Genomic DNA, 19712 nt, shown 5'->3' with positions numbered 1-19712 from the left:
TTTGAATCCGACAAAATCCTTTAATGCTATAACATCTAAAATGAATGAATGATTCAGTGAATCAATGAATTAACGACTCCCCAGCACGAAACAGTTTTAACATCTAATGCAAAAACCTATAAGGGAGGATATCTCGGCCCTCCTTTGTGGCTTGCGGCGTTCTGTTAACAATATTAATAATGTATTAAAGTACATCTATTAAATATTAACTTTGTGTTATTACAGGAAAGGTTTGGTATTAGAGTTGTCGACAAAGGGAAGAAGATCGGGACGAAAAGACTTGAAGACTATGGAAGTAATGCGGATACAGACGAACTTGCTAATGATAGCGATTTGGACATTACCACTCGTGAGTAATTGATAAAAAGCAAAATTGCATTACAAATATATGTATGTGTATGCGCTTATGTGCGTATGTGTGTGTGTATGTGTGTGTGTGTGTGTGTGTGTGTGTGTGTGTGTGTGTGGTTTGTGTATGTACACGCGTGTGCGTGTATGTGCACGTATGTGTGTATTTTACAAGCATGTAATTAAAAAACAAACATAACAGAAAATGCTAAACAATATCATATGATTATCCTAAGTTCTTTAGTTTTATGATTTCGTTTGCTACAAACGATGCTGGTGGTGTTAATTTTAATATTTTTATATTGATTCAAAACAGAGGTTTTATTTTATAAATGTAAGAAAACTCCGAAGTTAACAAGCAGAAATTATTTATGAAAGCCATTAAATTTAACAAAGGATTTAAAATACTTATACATGTGTAATATAATATTATATATCTATATACCTACACACACACCATTTTGAAATGACCCAACTTCAACGGTCAATAAATATTTTGTTGTGTATTAGCGTGAACGACTCTCGAATATGTAATTATATATACCCCATGTATTATTAAAGAACACGAATAGGGTGAAAGTAAAAACCGCCATCATAATCTGTCTGGCACTTTTGTAGTGTTCCGGTCACGCCTGCGCGAAAGCAACCCAGCCAAATGCCTGTTTTGTAGTTAATTAAATGTATTGCAATTCGTGTACTTGTCGATCTTCACATGGGAAATAACTCTATTACGCATCAACTCCTATTTTCATTTCGTCAGTTCATGACGCATACAATGACTAAGGAAATCGTTTTTTGTGGTTTTGTTTGATCAACACCGTGGTAGGTAATTCAAGTGTAGTAATATTATAGCTATGAAATATGTTTTTTACAATAAGAAAAGAGAAAGAATGAAAAATAAAAGCATAGAGTGAGGATGTTTGTTACACATCAAGTTGACTGACAGGAAACGAACATTGGTAGTTATGAATCATTTTACGTTGAAAATGGTGCAGTGGTGCATAGAATGTGAGCATTATCTATCTATCTATCTATCTATTTTTCTATCTGTCTGCATGGCTGTGTGTCTGTCTTTCTATCTTTCTATCTATATTTTCTATCTATCTATCTATCTATCGACATGTATCTATCTACATGTATCTATCTATATATGTATGTATGTATGTATGTATGTATGTATCTATCTATCTATCTATCTATCTATCTCTTTGTATATATATATAAAGGCAAATATACTTTTTATAATATTTACATTCCTTTTGTTTTCGTTACAATATGCAGATTGTAAAACATATTTTGTTATTGTTTTATATACGTATACAACAAAACATTATATTCCAGTGAAAGGGACCCGTCGAGTGAATGTTCTAATGAGGCGCGGTGGGCAGACTTTGTTGGATCACATAAAGAGACTGCTAAACGAGTCAAGACTCCAGGATGACTATCCCAAGGACTTGGATGAACGAGGTAACGTGATAAGGTTTAAATGATTCTAAATAATATTGAATTCACATATGTAGTAATGAATTAACGCTATAAATTGTATGGTACAAACGTTAATTATTTTTGCATGGTATTGTTTTCAAAGCTGAATAAGTTTTATCGCCGAATATAGGCGGTGTTTTATTTTGTTTTGTTTTATTTTTGTATTGTTTGTTTATTGGTTGTTTATTGTTTGTTATTTTTTGCTCCTCAGAGTTCTTTTGTTCGTAAATTAAGGCTTTTTTTCTGAAACCCAATGTGATTATTTTACAATATCATTTTATTAATCTTAGATACTTACTTTCGACTCCATCTATTTCAAAATCCCAGGATTACACAGGTAGCCAATATTATAATGTTACCTAAAACTACAGCCCCTACAGCCACTATTAAAAACAGTAATCTAATCATTGTTAGAGTGCCTTAAAAAGCTGGATATTAAATAAAAAGGGACTGTCGTAAATTAATATTGTTTGATTCAGTACAGTATATTCATCATGCAAATGTCGTACAGTAAAACTACCTACATTCTCACTGTCTAGTGTTTACTTCGTAGCGATACTAATGTTTGGTTGGGTTGGATTTTTTTCACTGTTTTTCAGGTGACATAGACTTTCTTGCTCATTATCGTCTAGTGGACAAGAACAGACTGGAGTCGTACGCACGTGCGTTTGGTGTTGAGGATGACGACCTTGATACTATTCTCACTGCTGACGTATGTTGACATGTTAAATAGTTAAAGTGTGTTTTGTTTAACGACACCACTAGAGCACATTCATATATTAATCATCGCCTATTGGATGTCAAACATTTGATAATTTTGACATAAAGTCTTAGAGAGAAAACCCACTACATGTTTTCATTAGTAGCAAAGGATTCTTTATATTCATCGTACCACAGATAGGATAACACGTACCATGGCCTTTGATAATGTTAACATGTTTTATTATATTTACACTTGTTTTGTGTATTCAAAATAGACAACTGAATTTATAAATACAAGGTGGTCGCATAGTTAATTATACGTTGTTTCTTATCTTTAATTGCTTTTAGGTATTGACCCTTCTGTACAACTGACTGCAACTGGTAGCATATACATATGACAGCTTATACTTTGAAATTGTTTATACTTGAATTACTATTTTAATAATAATAATAATCCAGATGAAACAAAATACTATGTCAGAATAACTTAACACTGATTATAACAGTATATAATGGGTTAAAGATGCTAAAAATAGTTTCATGTCAAATGCTGGAGCAGATTTGTGTGGAAACGTGTTAGTTTAAATCTGTATGCAAATATCAGGATATGGAACTCCTGCAGCTTAGCGATCTAGCAGTGCAATTGCAAAACGACTCGCTAAGACGATGCGATGCTGCCTAAGAGAGCTTAAAAGGGCTCTGTGGCTTAGTCCCATGTCGGGACGAGACGTAGCCCAGTGGTAAAGCACTCGCTTGATGCGCAGTCAGTTTGGGATCGATCCCCCCGTCGGTGGGCCCATTGGACTATTTCTCGCTCCAGCCAGTGCACCACGACTGGTACATGAAAGGCCGTGGTATGTGCTATCCTGTCTATGGGATGGTGCATATAAAAGATCCCTTGCTGCTAATCGAAAAGAGTAGCCCATAAAGTGGCGATAGCGGGTTTTAACCCTCAATATATGTGTGGTCCTTAAGCTTATGTCCGACGTCATATAACCGTAAATAAAATGTGTTGAGTGCGTCGTTAAACGAAACATTTCCTTCCTTCATTTAGTCCCATGTTCTTTGCGTTGTTGTGTTGAATTAAAGTTAGTTCAAGTTCTTTACTGCTTTAAACAGCATAATACAATGTACAACAAAATAATACATATATACAGTATATGTACAGGATTATGGTGGAGAGTGATACAGTAACAAATAATATTATTAACAGTAATCATTATTAAGTATACCGAGAGATACATATTACAATACATTAGTAATACACATTAGCAATACAGTAGTCATTATTAAGAATATTGAGAGATATATGGCTTATATTGTGTAATACATTAGTAATGCACATTAGTAATACTGCAGTCATTATTAAGTATACTGAGAGAGAGATATGGCTTATATTATGTAATCCATGAATAATACACATTAGTTATACAGTAGTTATTACTAAGTAGACTGACAGATACAGGTATTTTTGGTTCAGTATACATGTAAACGAATAGTACTATATTGAATAAATAGAAGTAATGTTAATAAAGTTACACGCTAGTACATTGATGGACAGTGAATTATTATCCTTCTGTGGTTTTTAATAATTGTTTTATGTGCGTTAATTACAGGAAACCCGAACAGCTCTTGAAGGTGTTCCGAGTATACAGCAAATAACGGAGAAGCAAATGGATTATGTCCTCAAAGTAAGCAAGTTCAAGTTCCTTATTGCTTTAAGTTTTTACAACTTATCAGCATAATACAATGTACAACAAAATAATAAATATATACAGGATATGTACAGGATTATGGTGGAGAGTGATTTAGTAAATAATAATAATAATAATGAGTGATTTAGTTAATAATAATAATAATAATAATAATAATAGTAATATTAATAATAATAATTAATAAATTAAGGTTCTATTGACTTATATTATTTAATACATATAAGTCATTATTAAGTATACTGAGAGATACATGTATTATTGATCAAGCAGACATAACATTTCTTAACGACTATAATCAATTAATCAATCATTTGACACGTGCTTACATTCACTAAAGGTTCAAGCACGTCTGTCTTGGACACCTTCTCCAAATTTCCAGGCGGGTGTGTCCAAGACAGGGGAAGACTGTAAGAAGGTTTTTGTAATTAGTCATGTGCGTTATAATTATGCCTGGATGACCAGTGTTCATACTATTAGTGTGAGTAACACCATTTTGACTACTAAAAAAAGATTGTCGTTAAAGGGACATTCCGGAGTTTACTGCATTGTAAGATGTTTCCGACTAATAAAATATTTCTACGATTAAACTTACATATTAAAGATATTTTCTTGTTTAGAATATCAGTGTCTGTATATTCAATGTGTTTCTGGTCGTCTTGATATTTGTAAGAAGCCCAAACTGGATTTTGTCTTCAAATAATTTCGTACGTACGAAAAAATTATATTTTAGGAAATAAAATGAAATTTAACCTAGTACAAATATTAGAACGATCAGAAACACGTTTAATATACAGCCAGTAATATTTTATGCAGAGAAATATATTTGATATGTAATTACAATCGTTAAAAAGTTTCAGTTAGTCGATAACATCTTTAAAATTGCAACAAACTCGGGTATAACCCTTTAAAGGGACATTCCTGAGTTTTCTGCATTGTAAGACTTTTCTGACTAATAAAATATTTCTACGATTAAACTTACAAATTAAATATATTTTCTTGTTTAGAATATTAATGTCGGTATATTCAATGTGTTTCTGGTCGTCTTAATATTTGTAAGAAACCCAAATTGGATTTTGTCTTCAAATAATTTCGTACATACGAAAAAATAATATTTTAGGAAATAAAATGAAATTTAACCAAGTACAAATATTAGAACAATCAGAAACACGTTTAATATACAGCCACTAATATTTTATGCAGAAACATATACTTGATATGTAATTACAATCGTTAAAAAGTCGATAACATCTTAAAAATTGCAGCAAACTCAGGAATGTCCCTTTAAGTAATTATGCCATATCCAGTAAAGGGAATAGGATTACAAACTGGACACTGTGGTGCTGGTTTTGCATTAACTGTGCAAGTACTTATATGAGTACCTACGGCTTTACTATTCTAGTATTGTGTCTATTTTCAATTTAACTTCTTCTTTTTTTTATCGTTGTCGCCTTCGCGCTACTTTTCTTATTTACTATAAAACCGTTATCCGTGATCAAGACCGAAACTCTGCACAATGCAGAGTCGAATGGGTATTTGACAAAATAGTGGATGATTTCATGAAATTATCAAGTGTTTCGTCTATAGAAGGACAGCCACACTTGAGGAGATTCTTTAGTGGACAAAACATCCTTCGTACGCCACCACGCCACTCCCAGTCTAGTTTCCTAAATCAAAACTAACATTGGACAGAGCTCATTGGAATAAATGGTTTAACTATTTTCATTATTAGATTAATAATGTTGTACCAAATGAAGAAGAAGACGTTTTTTTTTATTTAACGACGCCGCTAGAGCACATTGATTTTTTATCTTATCATCGGCTATTGGACGTCAAACATATGGTCATTCTGACACTGTTTTTCAGAGGAAACCCGCTGTCGCCACATAGGCTACTCTTTTACGACAGGCAGCAAGAGATCTTTTATTTGCGCTTCCCACAGGCAGGATAGCACAAACCATGGCCTTTGTTGAACCAGTTATGGATCACTGGTCGGTGCAAGTGGTTTACACCTACCCATTAAGCCTTGCGAAGCACTCACTCAGGGTTTGGAGTCGGTATCTGGATTAAAAATCCCATGCCTCGACTGGGATCCGAACCCAGTACCTACCAGCCTGTAGACCGATGACCTGCCACGACGCCACCGAGGCCGGTGTGTACCAAATGAATACGTTATAAAGGTGTATAATTCCATATATTAACCAGTTCAGTTCATATTATGACAGCGACTGGAGGGAAGGGGGTGAGCAGCCATATATTAATGTATTAGTGCAAATTATTACGCAAATATCTTCATAGTAGTGAGGTGGGGGGGGGGGGGGGGGGGCAATTCCTCTTGTCCCCTTCTTAATCGACGACTATGGTTAGCAAACATGAAAGTGCCTTAGTTTCACAAAATGTGAACTTAAACAGTGTAGATCAGCCCCAAGGTCAGCCAGCTGATGTTCGCGAACTATTTGATTGGTTCTCGACGTGGTCATGTAGTTTACCATGAAGCGCGTAAACCAGTCCAGCTGACGTTTGTCTGCTCGGTCTGGCTGAATTCGGCCGAGAATAACAGGTACAAACAACAGTTGTAGGTTATTTAATGTGTAGCTTGTTTTTGTTTGTCTGCTCGGTCTGGCTGAATTCGGCCGAGAATAACAGGTACAAACAACAGTTGTAGGTTATTTAATGTGTAGCTTGTTTTTGTTTGTCTGCTCGGTCTGGCTGAATTCGGCCGAGAATAACAGGTACAAACAACAGTTGTAGGTTATTTAATGTGTAGCTTGTTTTTGTTTGTCTGCTCGGTCTGGCTGAATTCGGCCGAGAATAACAGGTACAAACAACAGTTGTAGGTTATTTAATGTGTAGCTTGTTTTTGTTTGTCTGCTCGGTCTGGCTGAATTCGGCCGAGAATAACAGGTACAAACAACAGTTGTAGGTTATTTAATGTGTAGCTTGTTTTTGTTTGTCTGCTCGGTCTGGCTGAATTCGGCCGAGAATAACAGGTACAAACAACAGTTGTAGGTTATTTAATGTGTAGCTTGTTTTTGTTTGTCTGCTCGGTCTGGCTGAATTCGGCCGAGAATAACAGGTACAAAACAACAGTTGTAGGTTATTTAATGTGTAGCTTGTTTTTGTTGTCTGCTCGGTCTGGCTGAATTCGGCCGAGAATAACAGGTACACACAACAGTTGTAGGTTATTTAATGTGTAGCTTGTTTTTGTTTGTCTGCTCGGTCTGGCTGAATTCGGCCGAGAATAAAAAGTACAAACAACAGTTGTAGGTTATTTAATGTGCAGCTTGTTTTTGTTTGTCTGCTCGGTCTGGCTGAATTCGGCCGAGAATAACAGGTACAAACAACAGTTGTAGGTTATTTAATGTGTAGCTTGTTTTTGTCTGTCTGCTCGGTCTGGCTGAATTCGGCCGAGAATAACAGGTACAAACAACAGTTGTAGGTTATTTAATGTGTAGCTTGTTTTTGTCTGTCTGCTCGGTCTGGCTGAATTCGGCCGAGAATAACAGGTACAAACAACAGTTGTAGGTTATTTAATGTGTAGCTTGTTTTTGTTTGTCTGCTCTGTCTGGCTGAATTCGGCCGAGAATAACAGGTATAAACAACAGTTGTAGGTTATTTAATGTGTAGCTTGTTTTTGTTTGAACAGGTTTTGAAAATCGACGACGCCTCGCAGATTACGTTTCGGATGTTTGCCGTTATTTCCGCTTTATCCGAGAGAGTCACTCAGATGGAGTAAGTACTGCTTGGTACTAAAATTGAAAAAAAAAAAACCCAACAAAACCCGTAAAGTTACATACTGATATTTACTACACTAGACGGTTTTTGGTAAATCAACGATTCATAACTTAACATCAGTGATTCATCCATGAATCAAATATTTGGGATCCAGATGGTGCACACCATTCTACAATAGATCAGAACACAAGTGATTTTGTGTTACCTCGTGTAAAGAATGGCATTACTATTTAATCTTGGTATTTAAAACTCGTAATGTTGACTTTACATTACAAGCCGATACACAGGGAAAGACTGCCTTCTTATTGTGAGCGTGTTTCATATTTGTCTGTCCATGTTTTGAGCCGTTCAATAATTACGTAACTCAAGAAAGTGAGGAATCTGTTTGGTTTTGCTCACCATTTGTCCCATTTTTTCTGTGTCATTTTAAATTTTAATTTCAACTTTACATTTAGGCTTTGGTTAAATTGCTTCATACGGGCCTAGGTGGTGTAGTGGTTACGCCATCAGACATAAGATAAATAGGTACTGGGTTCGCCTCCCGGTGCTGGCTCCCACCCAGAGAGTTTAACGACTCAGTGGGTACTGGGTACTCACTTCTCTCTCACTGTCCATTAACAACTAATCACTAGTAGAACAGAACTGAGCAGATCTTTATTTCGCTCAAGGCCACCAACCGGTAGCATCAGAGGATTGTATACATATAACAAATAAGCATATATACACATACGTCAAGACTGCAAGAGTCGTATGTCTATAGTAACCAGGGGTCTCGCTACATGTCATAAGCGATGGCGGGCCCGCCATCGCTTAAGACTTATTTCCAATACGCCCGCCATCCATTGGCAGCAATAGTAGTAATAATAGTAATAATTTAGGCCGCCATCCAAAATAACAAGTCATGCCATCGTCTTGAACTACCACAGTAATCGGGTTCATCGTCGTTTACAAAAGATTTTTGAACTACTTGTACCTTGAACAGAACAGAACTTTATTACACTCAGGCCGTTCCACAACGGCGTTAGAGGAACATACATAATAAATAGTATAAACGTGACAAGATGGTTTACAGGAGGATGAAATAATAACATATGATAATACATAATACATGTATTTACTTGTATATGATATTAATTGATAATAACTGTAACAGTAGTAGTAGTAGTAGTAGTAGTAGTAGTAGTAGTAGTAGTAATGGTGGTAGCAGTAATGGTAGTCGTAGTAGTATAATAATAGTAGCAGTAGTAGTAGTAGTAGTAATGGTAGTACATGGTACAGTAATGATAATAATAATAATAATAATAATAATTGTAATATAGCTGGGAAACAGTTTTGATTGTGACATGAGTTATTCAGTTACCAGAACATTTAAAAACCTGGCAAATTACATTTATAAATTTCGCCAACTTCTTTAATACACTTATTTTTTTACTGCTCATTAGTTCTTTGAATTTGTAGGTGCTTGGTCTAGTATAATAATAGGGATGTAAAAATCTTACTCTGGAATTATGAAAAAATATACATACAAATAAATAATGGAATTCATCACCAATGTCAGTTTCATCACATAAAGTACACAATCTGTCTTCAAATAATATGTTATTCCACCTTCCAGTTTCGACAGGTAAATAGTGATTTGACGTTCTAAATTTTATAATTAATCTCCACAACCTTTCGGGAATTATATTTAAATATTTTTCAAAAATGAGTTCTTTAAAAAGTTGATAGGTTTTGCCTATTGATGACACTGATATGCTATTATTCCATATTTGTAAATATTGATCATTTTGCCTAATTTTAATTTGTTGTGAGAGCCATGTTAACGATAAAAAGATGTGTGATATCCAAACATCGCTCATTCCTAAATGCTCCAAATCTTAGGTACCATCCCTTCCTATACGTGGAACCAGTTCTACCGATTCCCTCTAACCCTTTCCTGAATACTGGAGAGACCACTGTAGTATATATGTGAACATAAATAGATACAAATTTAAAAAAAATCAATAACAGAAAGTCAAGCCCACTGTCCTGGACAGATAGTCCAGATACCTGAAGACTTCCCAGGATAGCGTCATTGAACCTGATTGGATATAAGCATGAAAATAACTATGAATGAAATTAATTGCTTGATTGTAAAATAATATAATTTATTTCCAGTCCTCTGGCCAAACGTCTAATGGAGATTTGCGACCTGTTGGATATACAACGTAAGATGGATCTTTACCAGAGTATGTTCTACTGGAATGTGAACTCTGACCGCGACACGAACTTTATAAAAGCCGATTCACTGCGCATAGAGCTGATAGCTGGCGGCCTCAACTGGAAACAGCAGGAATACATCATGGAACGACTTCAACCAAACAACTACAACGAGGTAAGCTCTCATATTTTTGTCCATCCTCAATTTGGATATTCTCATTTCATGTAAATCTGAACAATAAAATCAATAACTTATTAAATCTCATATATCTGTATAAGACATCATGGAACGAATTCAACCAAACCAAATATAATGAGGTAAAGTCTCAAATTTGCTTTCATGTTCCATCCTCAATTTGGATATTCTCATATGACGTAAATCTGAATAGTAACATCAATAACTTATTAAAGCGCATGCCTCTGTACAAAATAAAAGGTACGCCTCTGTACGAGAGAGAAAGAAAGAAAGAAATATTTTATTTAACGACGCACTCAACACATTATATTTACGGTTATATGGCGTCAGACATATGGTTAAGGACCACACAGATTTTGAGAGGAAACCCGCTGTCGCCATTACATGGGCTACTCTTCCGATTAGCAGCAAGGGATCTTTTATTTGCACTTCCCACAGGCAGGATAGCACAAACCATGGCCTTTGTTGAACCAGTTATGGATCACTGGTCGGTGCAAGTGGTTTACACCTACCCATTGAGCCTTGCGGAGCACTCACTCGGGGTTTGGAGTCGGTATCTGGATTAAAAATCCCATGCCTCGACTGGGATCCGAACCCAGTACCTACCAGCCTGTAGACCGATAGCCTAACCACGACGCCACCGAGGCCGGTCTGTACGAGATAAGAGTCCAAAAGATGTTTTACAATTAATGACTGTGTGTTAACACGAATGACTGCCATGTACTTCGTCTAATAGGGTTTTTTTCAGTCGTACATTTACGTTTATGTGTAGAAATACGCTAATATTTAGTATTTTAATGTAATAGCATTATTTACTCGTCTAAAGTACCTAGTTGTTTCTAGATCTCGTTCCTCGACTACATCTGCTACATCCCTCTGTTTCTGTCGATGCACGACAATATCGTAAACAACCCGCTAGACATGTCCAACAACAAGTACGACGCACTGCTGCGACGCCCCTCCGGTCAGAGTCGGCAGAGAGACATCAACCCTCTGGGGCAGCCCCTCAGTAAGAAATCCTCCTTCCAGATGAGGCAGCAGGCACAGGAGCTGCTGGAGGGCAAGATCACTATGGACGACGTCAACAAGGACAACCGAGATCTCATTAACAAATACAAAAAGTGAGTACATAAGACCGAGATCTCATTAACAAATACAAAAAGTGAGTTTATAAGAGCGAGATCTCATTAACAAATACAAAACGTGAGTACATAAAATACCAGAGCCTGATATGGATGAGGGAAGGATGATAATTCTTAATTCTTGATTCTTAAACTGAAAGGGTCATCTCTTAAACTTGGACGTTTGATAATTTTTCTGATACTCGCTATCTTTTGTGCCTTGGTGTTTGTTAGTCAAGACTTTTAAATGTTGAGTGGCCTGGTCCCTTTTTAACCTTTTAAAGGGTAATTTTGACATATAGTCTTAGAGATGAAACCTACTAAATGTTTCCATTCTTGACACTACTATATTGTTTCTGTGGTAATAAAAAATAATAAAGTTTACACTTTTAATCTGTTTGATTAAAAGAAAGAAAGAAAGAAGTGTTTTATTTAACGACGCACTCAACACATTTTATTTACGGTTATATGGCGTCAGACATATGGTTCAGGACCACACATATTTTGAGAGGAAACCCGCTGTCGCCACTACATGGGCTACTCTTCCGATTGGCAGCAAGGGATCTTTTATTTGCGCTTCCCACAGGCAGAATAACACAAACCATGGCCTTTGTTGAACCAGTTATGGATCACTGGTCGGTGCAAGTGGTTTACACCTACCCATTGAGCCTTGCGGAGCACTCACTCAGGGTTTGGAGTCGGTATCTGGATTAAAAATCCCATGCCTCGACTGGGATCCGAACCCAGTACCTACCAGCCTGTAGACCGATGGCCTAACCACGACGCCATCGAGGCCGGTGTCTGTTTGATTAAGGATACACTCTTGATTATTGTTTTAGTATTTTAACATTTAGAATAGATCACCAGCATTACTTTTCTTACTGTTACACGCCATTCTACGATTGGTTTGGCCAATGTGGTTCCCATAAAAAAATTACTTTAAAGAATTGGATATTGATTAAATGCATTTATTTTAGAATATATATTTATTATCATGTATTACTTTTCTATAATCATCTTAATTTTTAGAAACAATAATTGCTGTAATTGTATATTTTAATTAATTAATTAATTAATGTGAAGCAGTGGCTCAAAAGTCACGAACATATCTCTTGATTTCTTTCAGATTGCCAAAGATATTAGAGTCTTCAGCCAGTAGTTCCAGATCATCATCAAGTCTAGGATAATGATAATTAACGTTTAGATAGTAGTAGCCGATATTTATTAGAATTTCAAATCACGTGACGAAATGCGTGAAACTCATCAACATGTGACACGTGGCAGTCATCAAAATGTGTCAAGTGACAGTCATCAACATGGGTCACGTGACAGTCATCAACATGTCACACGTGACAGTCATCAACATATAACACGTGACAGTCATCAACATGTAACACGTGACAGTCATCAACATGTAACACGTGACAGTCATAAACACGTGTTTTGTGTTATTAATATTCACTTTGTCTGTATCGTATTAAAACTCAGCATTACATTTATCACCATGTCTGTGTATCATCAGTTAAAATTTATTTCGACATCGTACATATATTTATTAAATCTCCAACTAACTTACATTTGTATGCATTACCAACAAAATGTATTTCGACATTAAATACATTTGTTTATGAATTTAATTTATCATGTAGAGCTATACTTTGAATAAATTTTTCAACTTTAAAATTTAATAAGTTAAATTCTTGAATACAATAACTTAATAATCTACAGTCAGAAATTAATTTACAATATTTAATTCTTAATTATTTTTACACTTGCCAAAACAATCTGATCGTTAGGTAATCACAAAATTATATTTAATATTGTTGGCGTATGGATTAACAAAATCGCATATATTATTACAATAGTTTTATTATAAGTTATTTTCGTTGTTTACTAACTATAGTGCTCGTACCGTAAATTGTAAATAAAACTTGTTACTTTATGAGTGTGCTGTGCGACATATGATTTTAATCTAGGATCTTTTTCCAAGATTGTTTTAGTATCAGACATTTAATATAATTAGATGGATTATTTATAGTATATTAAGGGTTCCCAACCTTTTTATATTTTATTGGTGCTAATGTATCCAAATATGCAAAACCATTTTATATTCTCATTTTGCTTTAAAAAGATCAGTATTTCTTTTAAAGTTCTGGTTTTGTTTGCATAATATATCAAGTGTGAAGATTGAAGTTTCACCAAAAATTAATTGTTAAATAACATTTTTTCATCTGTGTGGATATAGTAGTAGGTTGGACTTCGTAGAATGGTTAGTTCGACCTTAAATGTAAGTGGTTTAATGAAGTTGCTTATATGAAGTCCTACATGTTTTAGCCCACGGACTAGCAGAGTTAATTTAACAATATGTGTGTGGAGTGCATACTGGAGATTCGTTGTACATAACGTGACTTGTATCATTCATTTTGCTTAACCAATACATACACAAACACACGTATGCACACTACACGCGCGCGCACACACACACACACCTTTGCACACTACACGCGCGCGCACACACACACACACATACACAGCTACACAGACAGAAAACGTATTCATTACCTAATTTATTAAATATTAATTTATTAAATTATGTAATTATAAGTTATGTATACTTTAAACATTTACTTCTTTCAGTAACTTTATAGAATGGGTGCATTTTATTTAGATATGCATGTGCATTTTGATGCTCTACACGAAAAGGTTTTGAAATTGATGCCTTTTTAACTGTAAACAACATTCGACATAGATTTAACATAACGCGTTCTCTATTGGTGCGTTTTCACTGTACGACTTGTATTAACGACTTGAGGCATACGATCACCTTGTAATGTAAGATCGATAAATCGTAACGATTTTATCTTAAACCAGACGTATGTAAAAAAAAAAAAAAAAAAAAAAAACCCCGAGAGTACTACAGGTTGCATCTACAAGTTATGCAGCACAAGAAGTATACAAAAAGTGAGTACTACAGATCGCATACAACGAGTCGTTATAACACGTCGCGTAGCGAGAACGCTCCTATAGTGGAGACAACAACCGTCTAGTGTGTTGATGTACGTTCGTTGGAAGTAATTTGACATTGTTCCATTGTTATCCTCCAAAGTAAAAAAAAAGGTTAGCAACGTATGGCTTTCTGGACATTTCAAAGTATTGATGCATATATTATGCGTTATATCCACTGATTTGTTTGCCTTTGTGAACAAACTAATAGCTTTGTTTACAGTGATGTGTATAGACAGATCTAGCAGGACCTTGGACATCTTTTTCTCATTAGGTAAGCGAGGCTTTAATTTGTATGCGATAATATTTGTGAAATTTATCTGGTCTTTCATATTGTGATTTAATTTGTTTAAATAAATAAAGTTGTTTTAATCTGGCTTTGTGTTTTTATTTACATCTTATAGAAAATGTGGACGACGATGAATATGGAGAATGGTCTAAGGCAAAACAATATATTGATATTTACGTGTCTATCCCTATGTCTGTGTATGTTTCTCTTCTTGTCTTTGCCTCTTCATATCTTTGCCTCTTTCTATCTTTGCCTCTTTCTATCTCTCATAATGTTGTGTCTCTGTCTGTCTCTATCTCTCTCTCTCTCTCTCTCTCTCTCTCTCTCTCTCTCTCTCTCTCTCTCTGTCTGTCTCTCTCTCTCTCTGTGTGTGTCTGTTTGTCTGTCTCTCATAATGCACCTCAACATTTACATTTAGCATAAAAGGTTTGTATAACTGATTGGCAAACATTGTAACTGTGAGCAGGCAGAGCATTGCACACCACTAACGTTCTAAATCCACTAGAACACATCTTGAATGACGTTTACTTGCTAAATCGATTCAGGACCTCTCGTATGCTATATGTATTTCTTATCTAAAACAAACCCAACCCTAATGTTTGGTAATGATTAAGCTTTTTAACGTATTTTCGTTGCTTACATTAATATAAACTGGTAACAGGTAACCGTAAGTATATTAAATTTCCTAGATTTCATATATTAAAAATAAATGCGTCATGTACACTTGTATCGACACAAATCTATCATTGTATCAATGCCGTTGCAGGTAAAATGTTGTATGTATGCAACGTAAGTCGCAAAGAACACACCATGACAATGTTTTTGTCTTAGATTGTGATAAACGATTCGAACATGTCCCTTTTCTATACAAATACATTTTTACCTGCATATAAATCCCCACATGTTCAATGAATTACCTAATGTGACTCTTTCCAACTAAAACATGTTTTACCATAAATGGTTTCAGTTAAAACAAAAATTAAATCCAATATGTTTTTATTCTTATATACCTGGGACGTGGAACTGGAAAGACACTGACAAGGAGATCATTTTATTCTAGTTGTTTGGGACAGGGGACTCTTGCTAAAACGATTGAATAATGTTGGGCGACAATATATTCCAATATCCGTCACCCGTAGAATGCAATTTAAACATTTGGCGTCATCAAAAGACAAAATTCACGACGCTTTTTACAGTATAGTGGTAAAGATGTTACCAAGTGTTACCATTGTTTAAAACAATAATGCGTTCTTTTTAGACCCAGAAGGCAAGGAGTTCGTGGACAAAGACGGCACGGTGTACCAGCAGCACGTCGACGAAGAGGGCAACATCTACATTATGAAGAAAGACCCCAAGACCGGCAAGATGGTCAAAACGTCAGTACACAAACCTGGTCACGTGGTCATAAAATTTAAAGTCAAGACTCAATGTTTTCAAATACATTTTTCCAATACAAATAGTGTGTAGTTACGTCTTGAGACAAGTCTCTGAGTCAGTATTTTACAAATGTTATAAACACAAACACTGAATCAAAATGTTAATAACCATGACACTATTAGAACTATTTACAAAGCAAGGGAGTTAACTCCATTGTTTGTTTTTACGTTTTTCCTAACACTACTTTTAACACCATTCCATGCTGTAATTTTTTTATCACATTTGTTTTTTATTATCACAGTTGTCTTAACTTTCTATACTATAATATTAATAAAATATTGATACAGTTAAGTATTAATGAAGTCACAGTTATCAGAAATATGTTTTACCACAGAACAGACATTACTGACGTATCTGCACGTGAGTCAATTTGAGAAAAACGATTATTTATGTTTTTAAGAATTATAGCTTTAAGTATATAGCAATATCAACCATATTAGGGGATTTAATCCATTTAGGGATGCTAATTGTACATGTACCCTTTCACAGTATATCAGTTAAGCAAATCATATGGTTATTTTAATTTTCCCCAAGTTGGGACTTAAACGAGTTTTGTAATAATTTCAATTATGAAGCAAAGTGATTTGGAGGGTCCTTTGCATGATGTGAATAAACATGTTTGGTTGTATTCGAGCCTTATTCACAATATCAGACCTCCTATGGATCACTGTTACTGTCTCCATTCATTTCTAGCGTCGTTGGTGTCAAGAAACCCAAGAAAAACAAGTTACTGACCCGAAAGGATGGCAAGGCGTTTACCAAACCGAGTGCAATGACTGAAGAACAACTTCTGCAATTTAAAACAGGAAAACGCATGACCGACAGCGACAGCGAATACAGCTACCGCAGCGTGTACTCGGCTGGGGGCACCCGCAACGTGCGACGGCGTCGGCGACTCAGCGGCGGCAAATACAGCGGCAGCGAATCGTACGACAGCGAGCGCGATCAGGACGGCAAAACCAGACGACTGAAGAGAAGAGACGTGAGAGAGAAGGAAAGAGTGAAAGAAGAGAAACGCGAAAAGGACGCCAAAGCCAAGAGAGAGAAAGCGCTGGCTGGCGACAGGAAGCAGATGGGAAGCGCCGCTAGCTACTACAGTTACGTCAGTGACGGCGGGACCCGCCATGTTAAAAAGAAGGGTAGACAACGCGAGGACGGGACGTACAGCGATGACGAATCGATGGCGGGAGATTACAAATACGACAAGACGAAGAAGAAGAGAGCCATCAAAGACTTCAAAAAGAAGCCGATGGAAACTCCCGAACAGACGAAGAAGAAACCTCCTGGAGCAGAAGTCTCGGAACTCACGCCAAGGACGCAGGGAGAACCGATACACACGACTCCAGTGGCGGGTGGGGGTGGGGCGGACGGGGAGGAGGATCTGGATCGAGAGTACTCCTTCCACAGCGAAGTGAGCGAGGGCGGGACGCGCAGAGTGTTCAAGAAGAAGAAGATTCTGGACGAGCAGGGAAACGTCGTCGGGTACGGAGATAAGGAGCTGGTGGATGCAGACAGTGATGAGGAGTCTGTTAGAATACGGCGAGGTAGGCAGTTGTTTTAAATTGTAAGAGGGTGAGGTTTAGCTCAGTCGGTTAGAACGCTCGCCTGGGGTGCTTGAGTCGTAGGATCGAACCTCCTATGGGTATTCGCGTCTCATGCGATGCCCCACGATTGGTATAGCATAAGGTTGTGGTGCGTGCTGTCCCCTATGGGAAAGTGCAATTAAAATATGCCTTGCGGCTAGTGGGAAAATGTAACAGGTTTCCTTTGGAGACTACGAGGCCAGGCAAATCAGAGAAACGTTCGTTTGACTGGGTTATGCGCTTCACGTTAAACCAAATGAACACACAGGGAATCAATCTAAAGCTAATAGCTTAACCACTACGTCACGGCCAGTTTACGATATGCTGACGTTTCGCTAATAATATTTCAACATTTCATATTTTAAATGTATTTATAAATACATTTACTGGACAATAATCGTGGAATGAAAATCCATTTATGCTTACTGGAAATTTTAAATTATTACAAATTATTTACATTTATAGATAGATACATAGATACATAGATAGACAGACAGACAAACAAACAGACAGACAGACAGTCAGTCAGTCAATCAGTCAGTCAGATAGACAGACAGACAGAAGTGTGTTCGGTTGTGTTTTAATGAATGCACGTTTTGTCATTTCAGGTTCAATAGTCAATGACTAGTAAGTATCATTTTTATTCTATGTTGTCACTGTGCAGCTGATGCATTGAGTTCCTACGTGTTCTGTTTTGATGTTTTACACATACATATATCAGACTATATTACAAGTAGAGATGAATAAAGTCGGATTTCTATCATTATATTCTTCACTGTTCGTGACATGAATACACTAAAAGTGTTTGTTTTGTGACTATCAAAATATTATTAATACATTAAAGGGACATTCCTGAGTTTGCTGCAATTTTTAAGATGTCATCGAGTAACAGAGACTTTTTAACGATTGTAATTACATATTATGTAAAATATAAAATATTAGTGGCTGCATATCAAACGTGTTTCTGATCGTTCTAATATTTGTACTAGGTTAAATTTCATTTTATTTCCTAAAATAATAGTTTTTCGTACGTACGAAATTATTTGAAGACAAAATCCAGTTTGGTCTTCTTACAAATATTAAGACGACCAGAAACACATTGAATATACATACATTGATATTCTAAACAAGAAAATATATTTAATATGTAAGTTTAAACGTAAAAATATTTTATTAGTCGGAAACATCTTACAATGCTGCAGGAATGTCCCTTTAAAATTGTCTAATTTAATGATGACTAAAATATCATGCATGCACTAAAACTATTTTATTGATGACTAAAATATCATGAACACCCTAAACCTGTCTACTTTAGCGATGCTGCAGAAATGAAAGCCAGCAAGGAGCTCTTCAAACAGCTTCAAGAGATGATCGGCGACGACGACTCCGGCAGCAAGGTTGGTCCCGGCGGGGTCAGAATGGTTCAGGGGTCGGACGGCAAGTGGTACCCCGTGAAGAGCAAAGACGCCAAGGGGATCGACGATCTCGACATCCCTTCCCTCGACATGCCCAAGTCTTCCATCATCGATACCGACGCAGACGGCGTGCCCCTCGACTTCAGCGACGACAGCGAGGACGAGCCCGACCTGAGTCACATGACCGAGGAGGAGAAGAAGCAGTATTATGAGGCGAGGGACAAGAGGAGAGCGGAGAGGGAGAGTAGGATGAGAGCCAAGTACGGAGATAAATACGAAGAGATGATGAGACTGAGGAAACTGTACGTATATAGTAGTGACTCTTCGGCTTGGTGTTAAATTAAAATGCGCTTTGTGTAGATGTCCTCTGTCTTTATCACAAGGCGCGGGATTTAGCTCAGTCGGTTGAGCGCTCGCTTAAGTTGCTTGCGTCACAGGATCAAATCACCTCGGTGGATCCATTCAGCTGATTGGGGTTTTTTTTCGT

At 36.4% G+C, this 19712-nt stretch overlaps 1 protein-coding gene across 1 annotated transcript in view; it reads left to right on the top strand.

Annotated features, from left to right (window-relative positions):
- LOC121368836 overlaps window positions 1-19712 on the top strand; it is a 105933-nt gene that overhangs the window by 60031 nt on the left and 26190 nt on the right. The window contains exons 22-32 of the mRNA XM_041493582.1: window positions 226-349; window positions 1690-1815; window positions 2433-2545; window positions 4152-4226; window positions 7894-7979; window positions 10140-10356; window positions 11221-11498; window positions 12625-12653; window positions 16049-16166; window positions 16921-17771; window positions 19086-19527. Of these exons, the coding sequence (XP_041349516.1) occupies window positions 226-349; window positions 1690-1815; window positions 2433-2545; window positions 4152-4226; window positions 7894-7979; window positions 10140-10356; window positions 11221-11498; window positions 12625-12653; window positions 16049-16166; window positions 16921-17771; window positions 19086-19527 (2459 nt within the window). The remainder of the gene's footprint in view (window positions 1-225; window positions 350-1689; window positions 1816-2432; window positions 2546-4151; window positions 4227-7893; window positions 7980-10139; window positions 10357-11220; window positions 11499-12624; window positions 12654-16048; window positions 16167-16920; window positions 17772-19085; window positions 19528-19712) is intronic.

Source organism: Gigantopelta aegis, chromosome 3 (assembly GCF_016097555.1).
Source record: "Gigantopelta aegis isolate Gae_Host chromosome 3, Gae_host_genome, whole genome shotgun sequence".
Classification (NCBI taxonomy): Eukaryota; Metazoa; Mollusca; class Gastropoda; order Neomphalida; family Peltospiridae; genus Gigantopelta; species Gigantopelta aegis.
Note: the sequence above shows the minus strand (reverse complement) of the source record. Positions and strands in the feature narration are given on the sequence as shown.